The sequence below is a fragment of the Oncorhynchus nerka genome, linkage group LG3, assembly GCF_034236695.1.
Source record: "Oncorhynchus nerka isolate Pitt River linkage group LG3, Oner_Uvic_2.0, whole genome shotgun sequence".
Lineage (NCBI taxonomy): Eukaryota > Metazoa > Chordata > Actinopteri > Salmoniformes > Salmonidae > Oncorhynchus > Oncorhynchus nerka.
Window position 1 is genome coordinate 8134462 of NC_088398.1, and position 20023 is coordinate 8154484.

Consider the following 20023-nt stretch of genomic DNA (forward strand, 5'->3'; position numbering starts at 1 on the left):
TCCTCCAAGAACTTTATTTTCCCCGACTTTTGGAAAAATTATAACCTGATCGATCCTCTATCTGGCCACCGTGTACATATATTTTCAGTGGCGGTCTTCCACTTTGCTTTCAGTTGGCTGGTCAATTTTTTGTCTCGTGGACACACAGGAACACGCGCAGAACATATTTTACAGAGCAGATAGAAAAACTTAAGTGCAGCCAGCTTGGGTGTAGAGGGCTAGACCCATATGAGCTTCTCAATCTCTTTCTCTCCACCCCTCTCTGCTCTGCTCTTTCCCCGCGTCCTGGACCTCTCTGTCATGCTCGCTTGCTCTCCCCCTAGCAAGCACTGTCAACCTGCCTCGCCCTCTCATATAGCATTGTTTCTCGTCATGTCTCCATCTGGTTCGCAGCTTCTTCCTGTCCCATCTCTTACGCACCGCGGACGCAGATGGAAGTGACATAGGAAACGTTTAGAGCGGACAACTTTTTTTTGCATTTGTCCTCTTTTCTTTTAGCAAACTAGCCTATTTGTTTTCAGGCAGGACATTTCAACAGAGTTGTGTTTGTTTTCTTTACCAGCCTGGTTGTGTACACTAGTCTACTCATACTAGGTCCGTTTTTCTTTAACCTAATACTCAATATTCCGATTATTTTCTGTTTATCAATAACTTTTATAGCTATAGCCTACCCTATTTATTAGCCTATTTATATTTATTTGAGTTGTTTTAGCCTACTATTTTGCACATGTGGAGGATGGGCAGTGAAAAGTGCTCATGAGTTGATTCCCAGTCGTCAGAAAGCTCTGTCTATGTCAGTTACGTCGACCGGACCCCGGAAACTCAAGTGGGACCTACTGCCAAGTCGATGAGAGCGCATCGGAGAAGGTAAGCATGCTCTCTTCCCATTGCCTCTGGATAGACACATTAGACTAAGTGAGAGGAATACTAAAAGAAGACGTCGGAGTGCTCTGGAAACAGAGAGCTCAAGAGATTGAGGGGGAAAAACACGTGGCTCCTTCAGAAATTGATTGATCTACAGAATGCGCACGGGAGTATTGTACTGCGCTCAATGCGTCTACAAATAGATCTACGCCGGTTCCTTTGCTATTGCGATGCTTCTCTGACGAGAAATTGAGTTGCTTCTTTGATGAGAACGTGTTGGGTTGCATTTGTAATGTAGGCCTACACTCAGTGTACAAAACATCAAGAACACCTGCTCTTTCAATGACAGGAGACAGGTTAAATAAGGATATTTAAGCTTTGAGACATGGATTGTGTATGTGTGCCATTCAGAGGGTGAATGTGCAAGACAAAATATGTAAGTGCCTTTGAATGGGGTATGTTAGTAGGTACCAGGCGCACTGGTTTGTGTCAAGAAATGCAATGCTGCTGGGGTTTTCACGCTCAAAAGTTTCCCTTGTGTATCAAGAAGGGTCCATCACCCAAATGACATCCAGCCAACTTTAGGAAGCATTGGAGTCAACATGGGCCAGCATCCCTGTGGAACGCTTTCGGGCACCAGACTAATTGAGGCTGTTCTGGGGGTGAAACTCAATATAAGGAAGGTGTCCTCAATGTTTTGTACACTGCCATTCAAAAGCATGGGGTCACATAGAAATGTCCTTGTTTTTGAAAGAAAAACATTTTATTGTCCATTAAAATAACGTCAAATTGGTCAGAAATACAGCGTAGACATTGTTAATGTTGTAAATGACTATTGAAGCTCAAAACGGATGATTTTTAATGAAATATCTACATAGGCGTACAGAGGCCCATTATCAGCAACCATCACTCCTGTATTCCAATGGCACATTGTGTTAGCTAATCCAAGTTTATAATTTTAAAAGGCTAATTGATCATTAGAAAACCCTTTTGCAATTATGTTCGCACAGCTGAACGGAAGTTGTAGGTACAGAATGTGTGTGTGAGCACGCGTGTTCATGTGCTTGTGTGCATGAATGTGCAAGGTAAGCCTCAAACTCATACAGTGTGTGGCTGGCCTTAGTTAATGCTTGCAGCACTTATACATGTAAGTAGGTTTAAAATGGTGTATATTTGAGGGTGGAAGTTACCTGTAGAGCAGGGGTGGACAATTCCAGTCCTCGAGGGCCGGATTGGTGTCACAATTTTGCCCCAGAAAACACACCTGACTCCAATCACCTAATCATGATCTTCAGTTTAGAATGCAATTTCATTAATCAGCTGTGTTTGCTAGGGATGGAGAAAAAGTGTGACACCATTCAGTCAAGCCCCTGTGAGGTGTATCTCTGTAGCAGTGTCAGTGCTGTATCTAGATGGGCCACAGTGTGATCAGTCAGGTTAAAGCATTAGGCATGAAACACTGGCTGGGCCAGAGGTAAAGGCCAAGTAAGGATAGGATTGTTTTTCAATGATATCAATCACAGGTATATTTTTGTTATTCAGTATGCCTGGCTGGAAAAGCAACAAGCTCTGTCTCACTGCAGAATTAGACGTTCATCCATGTTCTCCAAACATCACATTTTGATGCTCCTGCTGCTCTCTATTGTTCCATTTTCCCGAAGGTCAAATGTCGTAGTTAAAGGTCAAGTTTAGTCACTCGTTCTGAATGGTTAAGGTAAGGGTTATGGTTTGTGATAGGGTTAAAACCAAAAATAAATAAACGGTGTCCACGACTTGTATTGAACACACAACCTTCTGACTCAGAGTCCTGGGATTATGCACATGCCAGCACCCTGTCCACAACACCCCATCAAAACCAAATACTACTTGATGGCAATAGCGCTCACTGTTGCCCCTAGTGGCCGGTTTAAGGCATTTCCAAATGTTCTCAGGACATGGAAAGACGTCCAATTTCAACGTCAATCTTGAACAACCTGGCTGGTTGATCAGTGGCTTTGAGCCTCATCAAATGATTAGGTCGCCTACATTAACATCCACACCTCTCAGAAACACAGTGGTTCAGTTATTTGTCTTGTACGTTGGTCGACTGAGGTGATATTTATGTTGACTTTAACAGGTTGATTATTGTCAGGTTGAATGGTTCCATGAGAGCTAAAACAGTCATAAAGGCAGGTCCAGAGTCAGTCCTCCAGCACTGAGACGACAGTACAGTCAATGGCTCCAATCATTCCTCATCTGCTTTATGGCTCTTCCGACGTTTATAGCCGTTAGGCGGGCTTACATAAACGCATTAACGGATGTGAAGGGCACGGGGGCTTTATTCAGCTGGGTACTACATTTAATCAAGGGTCACTCCCAGTTCGTAAAGTCAGTAATCCACTCCATGTCAGCTAGATCCGCTTCAGAGTTTGGCTGAGACATGGCAGAGGACTGTTGCATGGATGTTTGTCTATAGGTAATCTTATTAGATGACTGCACTACATAAAGAGATCATTATACTAGATGTGTTATCTGTTTATTTATTCAACCAACTGACAGTAAAATAGATGGAAAAACATTGTTCCTTGCTTATGCAGTCTTGCTTTATATTCCCTCTTATCAGTGCCTGTGAATTGCCTTCATTCTTTTTCTCTGTCCTTACTGTTATCCTTCCCTCTTCCTCTGTCCTTACTGTTATCCTTCCCTCTTCCTCCATCCTTACTGTTATCCTTCCCCTTTCCTCTGTCCTTACTGTTATCCTTCCCCTTTCCTCTGTCCTTACTGTTATCCTTCCCTTTTTCTCTGTCCTTACTGTTATCCTTCCTCTGTCCTTACTGTTTTACCTTCCTCTGTCCTTACTGTTATCCTTCCTCTGTCCTTACTGTTATCCTTCCCCTTTCCTCTGTCCTTACTGTTATCCTTCCCCTTTCCTCTGTCCTTACTGTTATCCTTCCCCTTTCCTCTGTCCTTACTGTTATCCCCCCCTTCTCTCACTTAACCCTATATTTCACAGCTGAACTGCGGCTAATTTCCCCGTAGTCGGCCAAGCAGCGCTCCCTCCACCACACCACCACGCTTAATTACCCACAATTAAAGACCAACGCTAACGAGAAAATTGCTCTGTTATGAAATGACTTCAAAAGGGGACTGGAGGAAGTGGAATGGATTCAAGGAAAAGTTGGGCGCTAGCCTTGGGGGAGACTGGGAGGGAAGAGGAGAGTTGTCATGCAGTCTTTCCTTTTACCCCCAAGGATGTTTCCTTCGGCTGGATGTGCAAAGCCCTATAGGCCACACCCGGGGCTGTAGACACTAAAAGTGTGTCCAAAATGACACCCTATTCCCCAGATAGTATAAGTCCTGTGTACAGTATGCAGTATGTGGCTCTGACCAAAATTACTATACTGTGAAAAAGCTGTCATTTGAGGTTTGCTCTACAATTTTATATTGAGTCCAATATAGGTTCTTCAATTGAACCAATCTACCGCCCTAGCTAATGAATTTTTAAATTTTTTTACCTTTATTTTACTAGGCAAGTCAGTTAAGAACAAATTCTTATTTTCAATGACGGCCTAGGAACAGTGGGTTAACTGCCTGTTCAGGGGCAGAACGACAGATTTGTACCTTGTCAGCTCGGGGATTCGAACTTGCAACCTTTCGGTTACTAGTCCAACGCTCTAACCACTAGGCTACCCTGCCGCCCCTGAAAACTGATGGTGAGGCTAGGGATAGTACAGGCAAGTAGCAGACTGATGTAGGGGGACTTCTTTGATGCTGGACCCCACAGAAAAGCTAGAATGTAGGTATAATCAAATCAAATTTTATTTGTCACACACATGGTTAGCAGATGCTTGTGCTTCTAGTTTCGACAATGCAATAATAACCAACGAGTAATCCAACCTAACAATTCCACAACAACTACCTTATACACAAGTGTAAAGGGATGAAGAATATGTACATAAAAATATATGACTGAGTGATGGTACAGAACAGCATAGGCAAGATGCAGTTGATGGTGTAGAATACAGTATATACATATGAGATGAGTAATTTTTGGGTATGTAAACATTATATTAAGTGGCATTGTATAAAGTGGCTAGTGATACATTTTTACATCAATTTGTCCATTATTAAAGTGGCTGGAGTTGAGTCAGTATGTTGGCAGCAGTCACTCAATGTTAGTGGTGGCTGTTTAACAGTCTGATGGCCTTGAGATAGAAGCTGTTTTTCTGTCTCTCGGTCCCTGCTTTGATGCACCTGTACTGACCTCGCCTTCTGGTGAACAGGCAGTAGCTCGGGTGGTTGTTGTCCTTGATGATCTTTATAGCCTTCCTGTGACATCGGGTGGTGTAGGTGTCCTGGAGGGCAGGTAGTTTGCCCCCGGTGATGCGTTGTGCAGACCTCACTACTCTCTGGAGAGCCTTACGGTTGTGGGCGGAGCAGTTTCCGTACCAGGCGGTGATACAGCTCGACAGGATGCTCTCGATTGTGCATCTGTAAAAGTTTGAGTGCTTTTGGTGACAAGCCAAATTTCTTCAGCCTCCTGTCTGTGTGGGTGGACCAATTCAGTTTGTCCGTGATGTGTACGCCGAAGAACTTAAAACTTACTACCCTCTCCACTACTGTCCCGTCGATGTGGATAGGGGGATGCTCCCTCTGCTGTTTCCTGAAGTTCACGATCATCTCCTTAGTTTTGTTGACGTTGAGTGTGAGGTTATTTTCCTGACACCACACTCCGAGTGGTAATCAAGCCTACCACTGTAGTGTCGTCTGTATACTTGATGATTGAGTTGGAGGCGTGCATGGCCCACGCAGTCGTGGGTGAACAGGGAGTATAGGAGAGGGCTCAGAACGCACCCTTGTGGGGCCCCAGTGTTGAGGATCAGCGGGGTGGAGATGTTGTTACCTACCCTCACCACCTGGAGGAGGCCCGTCAGGAAGTCCAGTACCCAGTTGCACAGGGTGGGGTCGAGACCCAGGGTCTCAGAGTTTGGAGGGTACTATGGTGTTAAATGCTGAGCTGTAGTCGATGAACAGCATTCTCATATAGGTATTCCTCTTGTCCAGATGGGTTAGGGCAGTGTGGTTGCGATTGCGTCATCTGTGGACCTATTGGGGCGGTAAGCAAATTGGAGTGGGTCTAGGGTGTCAGGTAGGGTGGAAGTGATATGGTCCTTGACTAGTCTCTCAAAGCACTTCATGATGACGGAAGTGAGTGCTACGGGGCGGTAGTCGTTTAGCTCAGGTACCTTAGCTTTCTTGGGAACAGGAACAATGGTGGCCCTCTTGAAGCATGTGGGAACAGCAGACTGGGATAAGGATAGATTTAATATGTCCATAAATACACCAGCCAGCTGGTCTGCGCATGCTCTAAGGATGCGGCTGGGGATGCTGTCTGGGCCTGCAGCCTTGCGAGGGTTAACACGTTTAAATGTTTTACTCACGTCGGCTGCAGTGAAGGAGAGTCCACAGGTTTTGGTAGCGGGCCGTGTCAGTGGCACTGTATTGTCCTCAAAGCGAGCAAAGAAGTTGTTTAGTCTGTCTGGGAGCAAGACATCCTGGTCCACGACGGGGCTGGTTTTCTTCTTGTAATCTGTGATTGACTGTAGACCCTGCCACACACCTCTTGTGTCTGAGCCGTTGAATTGTGATTCTACTTTGTCTCTATACTGACGCTTAGCTTGTTTGATTGCCATGCCATCCTCTTTTAGTCTCTGCCTATAGGCTGGTAGCAACAAAATGGAGTCGGGGTCAGCTTTTCCAAAAGGAGGGCGGGGGAGGGCCTTATATTCGTTGCGGAAGATAGAATAACAATGATCCAGGGTTTTACCAGCCCTAGTTGCACAATCGATATGCTGATAGAATTTAGGGAGTCTTGTTTTCAGATTAGCCTTATTAAAATCCCCAGCTACAATGAATGCAGCCTCAGGATATGTGGTTTCCAGTTTACATAGAGTCAAATAAAGGTAGTTCAGGGCCGTCTGTGTCTGCTTGGGGTGGAGTATATGCGCCTGTGATTATAATCGAAGAGAATTCTCTTGGTAGATAATGAGGTCGACATTTGATTGTGAGGAATTCTAAGTCAGGTGAACAGAAGGACTTGAGTTCCTGTATGTTGTTATGATCACACCACGTCTCGTTAATCATAAGGCATACCTCCCCGCCCCTCTTCTTACCAGAAATATGCTTGTTTCTGTCGGCGCGATGCATGAAGAAACCAGCTGGCTTTACCGACTCCGATAGCTTGTCTCGAGTGAGCCATGTTTCCGTGAAGCAAACAATGTTAGTCTCTTATGTCTCTCTGGAATGCTACCCTTGCTCGGATTTCATCAACCTTGTTGTCAAGAGACTGGACATTGGCGAGTAGTATGCTAGGGAGTGGTGCACGATGTGCCCATCTCCGGAGCCTGACCAGAAGACCGCCCCTTTTACTGCGACGTTGTTTTGGTTCGCCGGCTGGGATCCGATCCATTGTCCTGGGTGGTGGGCAAAACACAGGATCCGCTTCGGGAAAGTCGTATTCCTGGTTGTAATGATGGTGAGTTGATGTTGCTCTTATATCCAGTAGTGCCTCCTGACTGTATGTAATGAAACCTAAGATTACCTGGGGTACCAATGTAAAAAATAACACGTAAAAAAACAAAATACTGCATAGTTTCCTCGGAACGCGAAGTGAGGCGGCCATCTCTGTCGGCTCCTCGCAGTATAGTATACTGTATTCTAGTCATGGATCATTTTTTACAAGTCATTTTATATTTTTTCTGGATTATGTCTGTATAGTTTTTTGATCACTAGGTGTTACTGCACTGTTGGATCTAGAAACACAAGCATTTTGCTGCACCTGCGATAACATCTGCAGATCTGTGTACGCAACCAATAAACTTTGATTTGATTTAGTAAAATTATTCTGGATACTTGTTTGATTCTGCATTAATGAGGCTAACCAATAGCAGGCTAAAGACGAGGCAGACTGACTTGAGCAGTAGGGTAGATACTCCCACAGACACACAGACTATCAGTAGCCCGCTGCAGGTGAAGCTATAGACAGTTACCTTGAGTCATGGGTAGACTTATGGAATCTATGGAGATCCAAACAGATTTACATGATGTCTTGCTTTGCATTGTGTCATGAAGTGGGCTATAGTAGGGGACTGTAGGCATCATGAAGCAGTCATTAGCTCAACACAACACAGCTCAGTATTTGTCAGTCTAAGGAAGAGCAGCCCCCCCCCACTCCACCCCACCCCATCCATAACTCAATCTAAAACCAGAAAAATGAAACAAATAAACCCTCATTCAGATTATTTTCATCCAGTTTGCACCCTAACACACAGACTAATGGGGAAAAGAAGAGCTATATGCTGGGGATAATTGTAACACTGGTAGTAATAACGTCAGACCCTACACTGATAACAATTAGATTTGATTTCATTTGAGAATGCCTCCACAGCTGCTCCCTTCTCACCCCCTTAACCCCCCCCCTGCCCCACTCCCCCAGACCTGTCTCCCCCCTCTAGATTAAAGTGGGTGTGTTAATTCCCTGGTGTAGCGATCGAAGGGCTCTGGCAACAATGGGAAATGGGCTATTGATTAGAACAGCTCAGATTAAGACTAGGCAGTGCAGCTCTTGCTTGCTCCCCCCCTTTTCTCTCCATTTCCCACCTTCTTCTTTCTGTCTTCCTGTCTGTCCTGCTTGTGTCACCTCCCGCTATCTATCCCCCTCTTTCTTTCTTTTTCCTACCTGACTCTTCCCCCCTCACACACACACACAGACTCTGTCAGTGTCTATGAGGATTTCCGTGTCTGTCTGTCCGTCCCCCCTTCTCTCCCTCCTCCTCTCTCTACATCCTCTCTCCTTCTCTTTCCCAATCTCTGTCTGTACCTATTAGGCCTATCTACTTGCTCTCTCTCTCTCTCTCTCTCGACTCGTTTTTGAAACAAGGTAAAAACGTCTGCCAATACCACTGTTGATGTAGTAAAGTCTAGAGATGTAGAAATAGAACTTTACAGTAAATCCCAGACTGTATAAATTCATGATAAATGTACAGTAGTATGGACTTAAATAACTAGATTCTAAACCCCTCACTCCAAAGCAGTCTGACACCCACACTGCTGTTAGGTTGTATATCAATCAATCAATCCACGTCTTTGTTTTACCACAATTAAAACCTCCACTATCAAAATCTCTCTTATACCAAATTAGCTGTCATGATCTGACGGGGAAAAAATACATTGGATTTGCATTGAAAAGACATAAAACATACAAAATATAAGGAGACAGCAAATCTATACAGTGAAAAGTGAGCTAAAATTCCTTTGCTCTACTTATATTAATTACCTCAATCAATGGGAATGCTGTAGGTCAGTTATCCATCCTCCCCCTCCACCACTACTCTCTGGCAGAATGCCTACCAGACCCCGGAACCACATCTCAAGCGCAGATCTAGGATCAGTGACCACACTACTGATTCAACCCTGTTGGTGTTATAAGGCGCCTGGGATTGGCCTTGGGTCAGTGGTTAGGAGGTACTGTATTGTCCACTGCTTCCACCCTTTCGGCTGTGACACACACACACACACACCAGTGTCCATATCAATATTCCTATGATCCTTAGGGACTATGAGAGAATTGGCGGAGCTTTCATCTGCTGAGTATGTGTATGTGTCTGGTATCCCCTTCTCCCGATACACACACACACACACTTAGCCTCCTCCCAGACACGTGTGTAAACACTATGATACACACACACTTAGCCTCCTCCCAGACACGTGTGTAAACACTATGATACACACACTTAGCCCCCCTCCCAGACACGTGTGTGAACACAATACACACACACTTAGCCCCCCTCCCAGACACTTGTGTAAACACTACGATACACACACACTTAACCCCCCTCCCAGACACGTGTGTGAACACTATGATACACACACACACTTAGCCCCCCTCCCAGACATGTGTAAACACTATGATACACACACACTTTGCCCCCCCAGACACGTGTGTAAACACTGATATACACACACACTTAACCCCCTCACAGACACGTGTGTAAACACTATGATATACACACACACTTAACCCCCCTCCCAGACACGTGTGTAAACACTATGATATACACACACACTTAACCCCCCTCCCAGACACGTGTGTAAACACTATGATACACACACGTAAACAGACATGGGTTAATATCAAGGACTTATAATTGCATGCTTCAGCACAGTATGATGATACGTTTGGTGTTATAGGGGAAACTTGCATGGAAACTCAAGGGAACATGGAGGTGAAAAATGAACAGAAAAGGTTAGATGGACATAGAAGGGGTCGTAGGGAAGAGAAAGGATGGGGACGCCATGCAGAACATGCACAAACATCTTTAGAAGTTAAGTAACAAGCCCAGACAGTCAAATCAGCACAGGACACACCAGAGGGCGGTAAAGAGGTGTGTGTATGTGCGTGTGTGTGTGCGCGAGTGTGCGCGCGCGTGTGTTTTGGTATCTTGTTCTTGTTTGACCCGAAAGTTGTTTTTCTGAATATCTGCTGTGGACTTAAAAGGTAACTGCCAAAATAAGGAAACAACGGCATAAAGTGTCTTAATAGGGTGTTGGGTCACAAAGAACCAGAACAGCTTCAATGCACCTTGACATAGAGTTCGAGACACTTGTAGAATCTATCAGAGCGATGCGACATCATGGGGGCATAGCCATGGTAGACAAAATAATGGCCTTCCCAGCATTTTTATATATGACCCCAACCATGATTGGATGTTAATTTCATAATTAACTCAGGAACCACACCTGTGTGGAAGCGCCTGCTTTCAATATACTTTGTATCTCTCATTTACTCAAGTGTTTCCTTTATTTTGACAGTTACCCATATCTCTCTCTATCCTCACTATCTGTATGGTGTTTTCTGTCTCACCTGCCGTACTCCCATCTCTCTACCTCATCCCTGTGTCTACGCCAGTGGAGGCTGCTGGGGTTGAGGACGGCTCATAATAATGGCTGGAATGGAGCGAATGGAATGGGATTAAACACATGGAAACCATGGAAACCATATGTTTGATGTATTTGATACTTATTCTGCACCAGCCATTACCACGAGCCCGTCCTCCCCAATTAAGGTGTCACCAACCTCCTGTGATACACACACTCTATCTCTCGCTACCCATGCATGCACCCCATCACCACATCCCTCTCTCCATCTTCTCCTCTGTCTCGGTGACTCCCTTGTCAGATACTGCACCTCTCTGCACTCGAGTGAGTTCCATAGGTTTACCTAACTGATTATTAAGTAGCTGATTGAGGATCAATTAAGTAATTCAAGTTGGTTAGGGCAGGGTCGATTGCTGGCATGGGACTGAGGATGTACATTGAAGTGTGTGTGTGGTATAGCGTAGCGGTACAGCCTTCCTCTTGCAGCCCTATGTGTCTTTTTACTCTTGTTAGTAATTGTGGTGTATACAGTGATATTTAGGGAATTGTGTCCCATACAGACATTTAACTACACCCCTTAATTGAATGTTGGATGTGTGGCAAGAGGAAATAAATGGCCATTGACTGTGAAAGTGAATGATACTGTACCTTTTCTTTGACCTATTATGATGAATTCCCTCTAGAAATGTCAGTGGCTGTGGCGGTGGATTATGGGTTTTTAGGCATCATCTGGCATGGGAATCTAACCAGGAGTAGTGAGGATTCAGTCTGAAAGAATAGTGAGGATTCAGTCTGAAAGAATAATGAGGATAGTGAGCGGAGCGAATATGTGAAGGGATAGAATACCGATGTTTGACGGTGTCACTTTGAGTGCACAATGGTGCATTTTGGGGCTTAATTCTACGTCTTCCCACTGGGCACACACTGGTTGAATCAAGGTTGTTTCCACGTCATTTCAAGGAAATTGCGTTGAACCAACGTGGAATAGACTGAATTGACGGGAAAGGGTTAAGCCTGTCCTGAAATAGGTTAGCGGTGCAAAATAAACAATACTTTGTTAATTGACGCGTAATTGCATTGTTGAGTACAAAAAATGGACATAGATTTCGGTAAATTGAAATTTTTGGAAAATGGCACTAAAACAGAGCAAGGGTGAGGAGGTATATGTGATGAACCAGTGAGGACGTAAGATAGAGGGGCTCCTCTTGTGGCGGCGCGACTAAAAAGAAGAGTGTGAAAGGAAAAACACACATATATATACACAGTAAAACTCGTGCACAGACACACACACACACACACACAAACCTCATATACGAAACACAGGAGCGGAAACGGGTCGAATCCTACTTCAAATTCTCTTTCCTCTCGGCTTGTCGACCGGGGAAAACAAACCGAACCGAGGCACAGCGAATGGGGATTTACTAATTAACTACTTACACACAGAGAGATGCACACCTCCTCCGCTCCCTCCCTCCCTCTGTCAGTTCCCTCGGTCGAGGTTGTTAGTGTAGTGCTGCTTCCACGGTCCCCGGCTCGGTGCGCTACTGGAACAAACGCCTGGAGAGTGATCTCACACCTGGGTAGACTGCTCACGCTTTGGCTGTTGAAAGAATACTGAACTACTGGGCAAAGAATCCTGAGGTATGTCATCGTCTATAACGCCATATATTTGGCCGTCAAATGTTTTAGTTTTAGAAAAAGTATATGATTGTTTGTTAGATTTTGGATGTGTTTTTTTAATGAGTTTACTTTTTGTAACAAACCAATATTATTGGGATAATTATTATTAATATTGTTATTAGGCTGAGCTTGTAACACAATGCTACTTTAGATTCGATTAACTATCTATATCATTGTTTATTTTAGTTTTGAAAATTACTAGTTAGCTTCCAGTCTGGATATAGTAGCCTACCTGAAATAGTGAACAATCATAAATAGGCTAGATTTTGGGGAGTCACATCTGAGTCTCCAGTCTTCACCAGCATGTGAGACCACTGCTGCTCTCCGGTTTTGCGGAGGGGGGAGTTGTCTCCCGCGCAGAGCTGTCTGTGCTGGCCCGGATTAGCCGTTAAGTGTCTCTATTTGTTAACGCTTTACGTCTAACCCTCACCTCCACACCACAGTATCAATCAGTCAATTAAACAGGCACTCACACGGATAGCAAGAGGCGTCTAATGTCGGCTATGCGCAACCTGGTCTCCGTCTCTCTCTCTCTCTCTCTGTGTGTGTGTGTGTGTGTGTGTGTGTGTGTGTGTGTGTGTGTGTGTCTCTGTCTGTATGAGTGACACAGCCTAATTTACCTTCACAAAGTGTATGTAATGTTTGGCCGCAGTTGCATTTATCTGTGTCATCTTTTTCACGCTCTGGTGAGCCAGGATGCAAATACATGTAACATGCCAGGGAAACAGTGATTTTGGCAGACCCATTCATCATTGCACGAGTAGAAGTTTGCGGATGATTGTAACAAAACGGTTGGGTATCCAAAATCAGACCTAAAGTTTGTGTTTCAGGCTTTAGATAATAGCCCCACAAATGTATCACTAGCCACTTTAAATGATGCCACTTAATATATTGTTTACATACCCTACATTACTCATCTCATATGTATATACTATACTCTATACCATCTCCTGCATCTTGCCATCTTTATGTAATACATGTATCACTAGCCACTTTAAACAATGCCACTTTTATGTTTACATACCCTACATTACTCATCTCATATGTATATACTGTACTCTATACTCTACAGCATATAGCCTATGCCGTTCTGTACCATCACTCATTCATATATCTTTATGTACATATTCTTTATCCCTTTACACTTGTGTGTATAAGGTAGTAGTTGTGGAATTGTTAGGTTAGATTACTCGTTGGTTATTACTGCATTGTTTACAATGCTGTTATTTGTTGTGATAGGGACACCATACAGTTGGAAATAGGCTAGGCAAATTTGGATGTGCATTTGATTTTTTTGAAAAAAATAATACGTTTATTAGAATATAATCGATTATAATATAATTTTAATCGCAGTTTAAATAAGTGGTATTGTGAGTTTATTTGCTTTTCTAATTCAGGTGTGAGTGAGTGTGTGTGTGTGAGAGAGAGTTGTGTGTGTGTGTGCGCGCGCTTTCGTGTTTAGCCTAGATGGGAGTTGGAGATGTGTCGATGCTGATCACGGGTGCCCTGACAGTGATATAGATGCAGAGAAAATTCTCAAATCTTTTGGAATAATCTAGCCTCTGTTTGACTTGACTTGCCCCCCCACAAAAAAAAGTTGTTTACCCCGGTGAAACGTTGATGCATATTTATGGGCACCGTGGGTGTACCTTATCAATTATTTGTGCCAGTACATTTCTAGATAAACAGTGTTTATAAATCAATAGATGCATGTAACTATTCCAGATTAAGAGATAGATCAATAGGTCCACCTAACCCGACCGAATGTTTATTTTTTCTCTGTTCAATTATTCAGTATATCATCTAACTTTGCACAACTTTGCCACTGCTCACAAGCATCTACTGTGAGTTGCTGAGTTCAAGGCTTAAATTAAAGTTGTCTTAATTTTAATAGACTATAGACCTACTCATCTAATCGTATATTGGTTTGCATTGCTATTACTATGATATAGACGTGACAATGGTGACGACAATGACAATGCTGTGCATATGGAATAATGATAAGAGCCTAATAATAATAATAATACATTTCATTTAATTCAGCGTCAATTACGAAAAATAGTGTACAGAAATAGTTAACAGTGTAGATTTGTATCCATGATAAAAGGAAGGCAGAAAGCTTGGTTAAGGATATATTTTTGATGGACTAAATGTCCGAAATTGTGAAAGTAAAAAAATAACAAAAATTCCCTGCACTCTCATTCAATGAAAAATATATTATAATTCAATGTATATTGTTTACTTAGAAAGTTACATTCTTTCTGTATATTTTTGTTTTGTCTTGGTTTAGTTTTTGCAGTGTTTAGGTGGAAGTGTCAAACCTCGTTTTCTCTCATCTCCAAACTGACCATTCATTTAATTATATCCGCGGTTTGTGCCGCCTCTTCCCGGTTGCCTCGATCTTTCTCTTGTCAATATTTGGTAGAAATATTTCCGACATTAAATGGCATTTAGGGAAATCTCTCCCCACATCCCTCACCCTCACCCTGCCCTCCCTCCCCCTCATCTTGAGTTTGGGCTTGAAGTTCTTCGCCTGTCCAATTAGGCTACATTTGTTATAAACTATCGGTTATTTTAGTTGTTTCTAACTTAATTCGAATCGATTAAATAAGTTAATAATAATAATAATAATAACAACAATTTCTTCTCACATTTTGGTAGGCCTATTTGTGTGCCGTTTTGGCAAACACGTAGGCTATATTATTGTTATTCTTATTCTTATTAGTAGTAATAGTAGTAGTAGGCTAGTAGTATTATTAGTATTGTTCCATTTTAATATATTGCAATAATGACAGATGTAATTGTTACAACGTTAAAACGGTATCTTACAAAATAATCAATTCTAATCCCATGACTTTCTGGTACAAAACTAAAATAAAGGCATACAACACAGGCATACAACAATATAATATGTCGACAAGGAACTCCAAAATGAACGATTACATTTTAAATATATTATAATTATTCAATTATCAATTTAAAGTATGTCGCCTACAAAATGCCTGCACATGCAGGTGTCCAAAAAGTCTGTGATATCGAGCTGCCGTGTTGCCTGGCTTTAACGTGACCTGTTGAGGTCAATATCGTCATGTTAATCAATCCACTGAGGAAAATGCATAATCTGACATTTCTCCACTTCTAAATGTAGAATTTTCCTGGATAATCTCTTGATAATGTTCCCATACGCACCGTTACACCTTACATAGAGGAGCCATATCAATCATTTCACATATATGAACCTTTGGATACACACAGAGGAAGGATAATATATTTAAATTCAGGAAATGCATTTGTAGAATTAAAGCAAATTTAGAAGGTCAACCATTTGCCCATGAATAGCACCGCTATTCACCTTCTCATTTAGTTCAGGCTCGGTACCAGTGTTATGAACGCCTCGTAGTTGAATGTTGCTTCTCAACCACAATCAACTTTCTAATGCTAATAGCACCATGAAATATTCGGGGTAAAACGCCTAGGCATACTTTGAAATGAGCGCCGTGTAGTTTGATTTCTGAAAACGTTATTATCCTTAATGTCTTGCATCTGGAAGCTAATTTGGTGTGATCGAAGTGCAGCTAGTTAGTGCGGTCAATATAGTGTCGAGGAAGGCAAGCGCCCTGTCGATAGTGTATGAGACGCTAGGAGGCCCACTTCAGTGATGATGCGCGGCATTCAATTCCAGGGAATACTCGTTGCCTGAGCCAGTAGGCTACCCCTGTATCATCTCACCAGTCCACCCGTCTCCTCTCCTCTCGCCATGACAGTCAAGAGTAAATAAGGTGATTGATCGGATGGGTGGAGTGGTTCCACCTGTCATTGTGCTCTTCTGTGATGTAGAGGCTGAAGTGGCCCTCCCGGACACAACTCAAGTCCCAGGGACGGTTCTGTTCAACTGGAAGAAAGCACGAATATCTTCCACTTGTCATGTGTTTGATTATTTCTTCCCCAAGAGTGTCTTCTCTTTTGGGGAAGCACTAGGCCATGATGATGAAAATTCATAGCCAACACGACGTGGTGTTTGTGTTTGACGTGGTTATAGGGCCAACAATAGGCTACATACGGAATAAACGTTAACTCGTTTATTAAATTAAATACATATTTAAATGGGTTGAATCACAAATAAATTGAACGAAACTATTCATTTTTTAGTGTAACATCACTATAGTGCGACGCGGGACTTCCCTCGTCTCTCCGTCCGGAACCAGCGCAGCCCAAAGAGGTCCAGTTCAGTGGGGTGTTTGGAGTTCGGGCTTCGGCCTCAGGTGCATCTCTGAGGCGGGGCGACGCGGGAGTCCAGGTTGGTGGCAGCCCGCTCCATTGATGACAATATCCCTTCTAGCTTTTCAGTTAGGACTACTGTCTCTCACAAACTGAATGTATTGACCAATGTTTATCCGAAAGAAATCATGTTTTTTATGTTTCAACTTTTTGGTTTATTATTCAACTATAAATAAGACCAAAATCCAAAATAGACCTATTGACAATACTTGTTATCATGTCAATAAAACATTATAGCTAAGCACCGCAAAAAGGCAAAGTACAATATTTTCTCATTATAATTGAACCAATGTGACTGCACCTCATACTGAATGGGTTTCACAATGCCCTTTGAACTTTGATCAGCACTGTCTGTCTAAAGTGATAAGCTCAATAATGAATAAAAGCAAAGATCTCTAAGCTATTTTGTTTCTTATGTTATAAGAGAAAAACGTAGTTCTCTTGACCTGATTGTATAATGCAATATGGGTAGCAAAGCTCACAATACCTATAACCTCTCTTTAATGCATACAGTTATCCCCATACATACTGCACCTATAGGACAATTGAAGGACTATTCAGTCCCTCTCCCTGTGTCTATCTCTTCCTACCCCCCCTGTCTCCTCTATCCCCTCCCTTTCCCTAATCTCTATCCCCTTGACCCCCTACCCCTGTCCCCTCTCCCCGGCACACCTGGTAACTACAAACTTGTACACAATAATAACAGCGAGATGTATCCATCTATCTCTCTCTCTATCTGGCCTGTCTGCAGTTAGTGGAGTGGCTGAGAGACTCGCAGGAGTGAAAGGTCAGTTAATCGATGGCACACAATTTGACAAATCCCAGCGACTCTTATCATCCACATGGCGTTTAGGGCCAAAGGAGAGGAGAACCGCAGAGATAAATGTTTAATCCTGACTGGAGAAAGAGAGGAAGAGGAGAGAGCGAGTGAGGGAGGCAGAGAGAAAGAGAGGGGTGGAGAGAGAAAGAGAGGGGTGGAGAGAGAAAGAGAGGGGTGGAGAGAGAAAGAGCGGGGTGGAGAGAGAAAGAGCGGGGTGGAGAGAGAAAGAGCGGGGTGGAGAGAGAAAGAGAGGGGTGGAGAGAGAAAGAGAGGGGTGGAGAGAGAAAGAGAGGGGTGGAGAGAGAAAGCGGGAGGCAGAAAGAGAGGGAAGGAGGGAGAGGGATGTAGAGAGAGGGGGAGGGATGTAGAGAGAGGGGGAGAGAGAGAGAAAATAGGAAAGTAAACTGGTTACAGCCAAATGGGCGTTGAAGCTGTAAGTGGATGGACATAGCAACATGGACATAGCCACATGGACATAGCATCATGGACATAGCCACATGGACATAGCATCATGGACATAGCCACATGGACATAGCATCATGGACATAGCATCATGGACATAGCCACATGGACATAGCATCATGGACATAGCATCATGGACATAGCCACATGGACATAGCATCATGGACATAGCATCATGGACATAGCCACATGGACATAGCATCATGGACATAGCCACATGGACATAGCATCATGGACATAGCATCATGGACATAGCCACATGGACATAGCATCATGGACATAGCCACATGGACATAGCATCATGGACATAGCCACATGGACATAGCATCATGGACATAGCCACATGGACATAGCATCATGGACATAGCCACATGGACATAGCATCATGGACATAGCCACATGGACATAGCATCATGGACATAGCCACATGGACATAGCATCATGGACATAGCCACATGGACATAGCATCATGGACATAGCATCATGGACATAGCCACATGGACATAGCATCATGGACATAGCCACATGGACATAGCATCATGCATGGACATAGCAACATGGACATAGCATCATGCATGGACATAGCATCATGGACATAGCATCATGCATGGACATAGCATCATGGACATAGCATCATGCATGGACATAGCATCATGGACATAGCATCATGCATGGACATAGCATCATGGACATAGCCACATGGACATAGCATCATGGACATAGCATCATGGACATAGCCACATGGACATAGCATCATGGACATAGCATCATGGACATAGCCACATGGACATAGCATCATGGACATAGCATCATGGACATAGCCACATGGACATAGCATCATGGACATAGCCACATGGACATAGCATCATGGACATAGCATCATGGACATAGCCACATGGACATAGCATCATGGACATAGCCACATGGACATAGCATCATGGACATAGCCACATGGACATAGCATCATGGACATAGCCACATGGACATAGCATCATGGACATAGCCACATGGACATAGCATCATGGACATAGCCACATGGACATAGCCTCATGGACATAGCATCATGGACATAGCATCATGGACATAGCATCATGGACATAGCATCATGGACATAGCCACATGGACATAGCATCATGGACATAGCCACATGGACATAGCAACATGGACATAGCATCATGCATGGACATAGCATCATGGACATAGCATCATGCATGGACATAGCATCATGGACATAGCATCATGCATGGACATAGCATCATGGACATAGCATCATGGACATAGCATCATGGACATCTCTACTTCTACATTATATTCACACAGAGAAAGTTAATCGATTCATGCTCTTTCTATATGTTTCCTGGATTCATTCTGGACAGGAAGAGTATACTTAGTTGTAATGGTTTTGACCTTATTTTTGGCAGCTTGTGTAAACTTAGTAGAGAGTTAACATACAGTGGTATTATCTCACAGCTATGTCTGTCCCCCAACGTGTAAAGTTGAGAAAAGCATAACCTTGTATGATTGGCAGATTTCTGAGGCATTCATGAGGCAGTAGGATGTTAGTCCAACAATAAGACCGAGCAACAAAGAGGAAAATGAGCTTTAGAACACAAAGCCAGTCGGAGACTTTTCTTCATTAAAACAAAAAAGTGTCAGTGGTTTAGAAATGGACCCACTTTCTCTGTCCTCACGCCCTTGAGAAAAATGTCTGAACTATAGCATGGCCTCAGTTGATTAACCTTCTGCTCTTTGAAAGGACTTAATGACAATGCTCAACCCAAGTTAATTTTATTTTGGGGGTTTCTTTTGCTGAGTCATAATTATCGCTTTGATAGTGATGTCATAAAAACGTTAATGCTTTGGTGGACTTTGATAATGGCTAATCCTTGTGCGTGAAATGCATACTGCTCTTTCTATCCAGACATTGACATAGACAGACAGATGGACTGATGGTGGAGAGAATACAGTAAGAGAGACTGAGAGATGGCATAGAAAGACAGATGG

At 43.2% G+C, this 20023-nt stretch overlaps 1 protein-coding gene across 1 annotated transcript in view; it reads left to right on the top strand.

Moving 5' to 3' along the window:
• The first annotated feature begins 564 nt into the window (after positions 1 to 564).
• Positions 565 to 20023, top strand: part of LOC135563945 (ETS domain-containing transcription factor ERF-like) — a 62838-nt gene continuing 43379 nt past the window's right edge. Inside the window, 1 exon segment of the mRNA XM_065007935.1 lies at positions 565 to 867. Within this exon segment, the coding sequence (XP_064864007.1) occupies positions 848 to 867 (20 nt within the window). The 5' untranslated portion in view covers positions 565 to 847.